Genomic DNA, 4,927 nt, shown 5'->3' with positions numbered 1-4,927 from the left:
CCCTTATTTAAGCCGTTGCGATGATGTACATCGGGAATTATATATTGCTATGGAATTTTAATGCAATCAACATCATGCAACACATGGAAATTTGTAACATGAATTACTAGTTAGTTCAAGTAGTAGTTGAATTCTACGTATGTACAAATGCCAAAAAATAAAAAATCACTTTTAATATTCAATAGTTTATTGACTTAATACCTCATTTGTCCATTTTTAGCATATACTGTTCATCTCAGTGCGTCCATGACGTCATCTGAATTCTATGGGAAAAGCCCGTTTCACTCAGGCGCGAGGAGCACTTTGATTCTGCTGTTTTTAGAGCAGGTTGGAAACGAGCACTAAAGAAAGCCTTGCACTTACTAAAGCTTAATGCCACAGCTTCTTTTTTTTGCCAATGAATTTTGTTTAAAGCCTATCATATATTTAAAATATAGCATCACTGGCACAACCAGGACAGACAGTTCAGTAAGGTTTTGGAGCTGTGTGGGACTACATCTGTCTTGTATGCACGCTATTCAGCCCTAATGGACAAAGAGAATCAACATGTTTATGGATTTCATCGGCGATTTTTTCAGCATTAATATGAGAGCATACATGAAAGAAGAGCGTGAGAAAGAACTTGGCACAATTAGCATGATTTCAGAGACCCTCGACCCACGTCTCTTAATGGTGCAAGACACAACATCTACCACTTTGCCAACTTCCAATGTGATGGAGAATGATACAAGATGCGGGGAACAGATTCTGCGCCATGGCAGCGTGGAGAAGGTGTTGATAGGGGCAATTCTCACTATGCTAACTTTTCTGACGATCTGCGGAAACTTGCTGGTGGTCATATCTGTGTGTTTTGTAAAGAAGCTGCGACAGCCCTCTAATTATCTGATCGTGTCCCTTGCTGTCGCAGATTTGTCTGTGGCACTGGCCGTGATGCCGTTTGTCAGTATTACAGACCTTATAGGCGGACAGTGGATTTTCGGTCAAGTCTTTTGCAACGTTTTCATTGCCATGGATGTGATGTGCTGTACAGCTTCTATCATGACCCTCTGTGTAATCAGTATCGACAGGTGAGAGTGAAGTTCCGTTTTTGTCACACACAGAACATAAAACTACACTTTGAACTTAAAAACCTAGATTTTAAGTCGCACTGGATTTTAAACCACACTCAATTTTCTGTCGAACTGTTAGGCTACTGTAAATATCCAGATCTATTTTTGAAAGTACACATATTTATGAGAGTAATGATGAGACGGAGCTCAAATAAATGATCCTGAGTATATATTCTTTTTGTGTTTTTGAAGGATGAGAAATAGAAATGTCATATTTTTTATTCTGGAACCAGGATGTAGAAACAGTGCATTATTATTATTATTATTATTATTATTATTATTATTATTATTGTTGTTGGAATGTTTCTGAGCGATTTGCCTGTCACTGTTATTTCAATATTAATTTTGTTTTCATTAATGCTATTATTAATTGATTACTGTTGGTAGTTAACAGCTCATAAATTACATTGTAAAAATATTTTGTACATATAAGAAATTTAATTTCAAAGACAATTTGTGTATTAATTATCTAGCAGGTGGCCCCATAGTATGTTAAATGATAGTCTGCTCTTTTATGTTCCAGGTACCTTGGCATTACTAAGCCCTTGACTTACCCTGTAAGACAGAGTGGGAAATGTATGGCCAAGATAATCCTGTCCGTTTGGCTTTTATCGGCTTCCATTACTCTGCCCCCTTTGTTTGGCTGGGCACAGAACGTGAATGACGACAAGGTGTGTTTAATCAGTCAAGATTTTGGCTACACAATTTATTCCACCGCAGTTGCGTTCTACATCCCTATTTCAGTGATGCTAATCATGTACTATAGAATATACCGAGCCGCCAAGGTGAGCGCGGCGAAGCACACCATCGCCGGCTTCCCACGGGCGGAGGAGGACGAGAACGTGGACTGTGTCACTGCGGCCCTGAAACTACAGCGAGAAGTGGAGGAGTGCACTAGTTTTTCCCGTCTTTTGAAGAACGACAGGAAGAACATTTCTATTTTCAAGCGGGAGCAGAAGGCGGCGACCACGCTGGGGATAGTTGTGGGGGCCTTCAGCGTCTGCTGGTTGCCTTTCTTCCTGCTCTCCACAGCCCGGCCATTCATATGCGGCGTGGAGTGTAGCTGCATTCCCTTCTGGGTGGAGAGGACCCTGCTATGGCTGGGCTACGCCAACTCTCTCATCAACCCATTAATTTACGCGTTCTTTAACCGGGACCTCAGGACCACCTACCGTAACCTGCTCCGATGCAAGTACAGGAACATAAACCGCAAGCTTTCAGCTGCCAGCATGCAGGAGGCGCTCAAGCTTGCTGAAAGACCAGACCTGGTACTGTAGATAAGTGTTTGTAATTGTGCCCCAAAGGGAAAAATTCAAGAACCCAAAACTAGGCCACGTTTAAATGTTCAGCCTTCATTTTTTAGAAGTTACATCACAGACTTGAATTAAATGAACAAGACGCTCATTTTGCAATTTTACAACCCTGATGGTACAACTGAAAACAAAGTTGTTTAATTTTTTAATTTTGTTTGATAAGCTAAATTATGTATATACTGTATGATATAACCTGCATTTCTTGTAAATCTATGTAGAGCGATGTCAGCTATTTCATCATTGTTATATAACATGGGACCTCTATGAAACTGAAACTCATAAATGAGACCTGACCTATAACTGACCATTCCAGAGGAGTTATCATGAAGATAAGCAATCATATTACTCTCTGAATACACAGTTGAACCTGATCAATAGCTTAGAAGGTCATCTGCTTTTCAGGTTGCAATGATAAACTACAGCCAGCCATGCAATCCTTGGGTAGACATCTTAAGTTGTCATAATAAAATATGGTCACTGCGAAATGTGTAGGCTTTTATTTATTGATTTTTAAAAACTTATTATTATGCATTATTTTAGTAATATATGAAACTTCCCAACAAAAGGAGTATTTATGGGCCAAAGAGAAATTGAATATTGATAGAGATTCTTGCTTTTTAATTGTAATGCATATATTTCATATTTATAATTATTATAGCCAAAAAACACATTGAACAGTGAAGTATTTTACTCAGGAGCAAACACAAGACTGCATGCAAGGACAAACGTGGATTTATATACTACTTATTGGCTATTAACTGTACCCTAGTATCCAGTTATAAATCAAATATTAAAAATATCATAAGACCACACAAATAGATATCTAGTAATAAAGCATTTTCAAATATGTGTTGTTATGCGTACATGTGTTTTGTTGTTATTATTACAAATATGAAGACTTCAAACAAGAGGGGTTGAACATTCTATTAATATTGCATTTAATTGAGGAGCTATTGAAATTATTCTGAATGCTTATTCCATTCGCATGAACTTGAAGTGTGCAGGTAGTTATTCATTTGTAATATCAGTCACTGGTAAGCAAATATGATTAAAAATGAATACGTTTGAGAGAAATTGGTATGTAAAAGCAAAAACATTTGAATTGAAAGGAATGTATTTTGGGTGGATTTGTTGACATGTTATACTTGTAGTTTGTGCCTCAAATTGTCTTACAATAGCTCTTACCACATATTATGTTGTTCCAATTGTAGGCGTAAGAACAGTTTGTTTTTCAAAGGTCTCATAATTCAACAAAAAATGTAATACACTACTATCCATTTATTGGACCATGTGGTTGCTAGCTCCAAGAGAATGAGACTGTTCATGTTTATGTCGTGATTAGGTCAAATACCAAGCTGTTTTAAACTGTCATTTTCAATGCAATGTTTTACAGTGTATGCATGCAACAAGCTTATTTGTAACAGACATTCTGAATCCACATATTCAGAATTTTCAAATATTCACAATGTTGCCTGCATGCAAACCTGGTCACTGTTGGACATGTTCAATATATTGTGCTGTAATATTAAATGGATTGCTATTTAAAGACTATTCATTACTAAAGAATGCATAGGTTTCCACTGTGTGTTTAGCAAATTTACTTATGACATGTTTGCTTGTCACAGGAAATGCCATTTAGAGCCTTATAACTTGTTAGTTTTAGGTTCAAATCCTGAACTCCTCCAAAAGGAAATAATTAACCTTGCAGTTCATTTGAATTACATCCTGAGCGTAAAATGTGAGGTATATTGGTCTAAACCACGAATTAGATGTTCTCGAGTGATATACATAGGTCTTCAGTGGAATAGGAGCTGGTAGTTTTCAGAAGCTAAACAATACCATCATGCTATACCAGTTGAGCACTCTGTCTGTTAATATTATATCTGGAATAATTAAATAGGGAGTATTTATGTTGAATTCAACCAGTAACCGTATATTTTACTTATCATTAAACTGACAGCAAAACAGAAGTATCTGTAATGTATGACCAGCTGTATTTTGTGTATAACCTCTGTACCTATGTAAAAAGTTATTTTAAACAAATAAATTGTCCTCTGAATTAATATGCATACAACATCTATCTATCTATCTATCTATCTATCTATCTATCTATCTATCTATCTACCTACCTACCTACCTATGTGTGTGTGTGTGTTAAAGATATACTTTCTGTAGATCTTTACTTGATATATTTATATGTAAGCATTCAGTAGTATGTACAGCATTATAATATTGGAGTTTAAGGTTCTAAAGACAAATCTTACAGCTTGCACACAAAGGTACTCATTTTAACATCTGAAAATGACTTCCATAACTTAACTGTTATGAAGGCTTTTTGACTATTAAATAAGTATTAGGGTAAGTTTTTAGATATCAGTTTCTATGAACAATACTGAACCTTACTGTTATTATGCTTTTTAAATGATCTAATTAGCCTGAAATCAATTGAATTATTTATTTAACATTCTCAGTGACACAATTGCATTTTATGACTAAACAAAGTTA

The 4,927-nt window shown here is 36.1% G+C and overlaps 1 protein-coding gene across 1 annotated transcript; it reads left to right on the top strand.

The window, feature by feature from the left end:
* Positions 1-302: 302 nt before the first annotated feature.
* Positions 303-4,428, top strand: LOC118220057 (5-hydroxytryptamine receptor 7). Its single transcript, XM_035403659.1, has 2 exons — positions 303-1,067; positions 1,633-4,428. Exons 1-2 carry the CDS (start codon positions 547-549, stop codon positions 2,384-2,386), a joined length of 1,275 nt encoding a protein of 424 aa, XP_035259550.1. The 5' UTR covers positions 303-546; the 3' UTR covers positions 2,387-4,428.
* The last annotated feature ends 499 nt before the right edge of the window (positions 4,429-4,927 follow it).

This window comes from Anguilla anguilla, chromosome 2 (genome assembly GCF_013347855.1).
Source record: "Anguilla anguilla isolate fAngAng1 chromosome 2, fAngAng1.pri, whole genome shotgun sequence".
Classification (NCBI taxonomy): domain Eukaryota; kingdom Metazoa; phylum Chordata; class Actinopteri; order Anguilliformes; family Anguillidae; genus Anguilla; species Anguilla anguilla.
The sequence above is the reverse complement of the archived record's forward strand: the minus strand, read 5'-3'. Positions and strand labels throughout refer to the sequence as shown.

Coding starts and splice junctions, on each gene's coding strand:
- LOC118220057 (XM_035403659.1), top strand. CDS start 547: ATGTTTATGGATTTCATCGGCGATTTTTTCAGCATTAATATGAGAGCA. Junction 1,068..1,632: donor TGTGTAATCAGTATCGACAG/GTGAGAGTGAAG, acceptor TTTATGTTCCAG/GTACCTTGGCATTACTAAGC.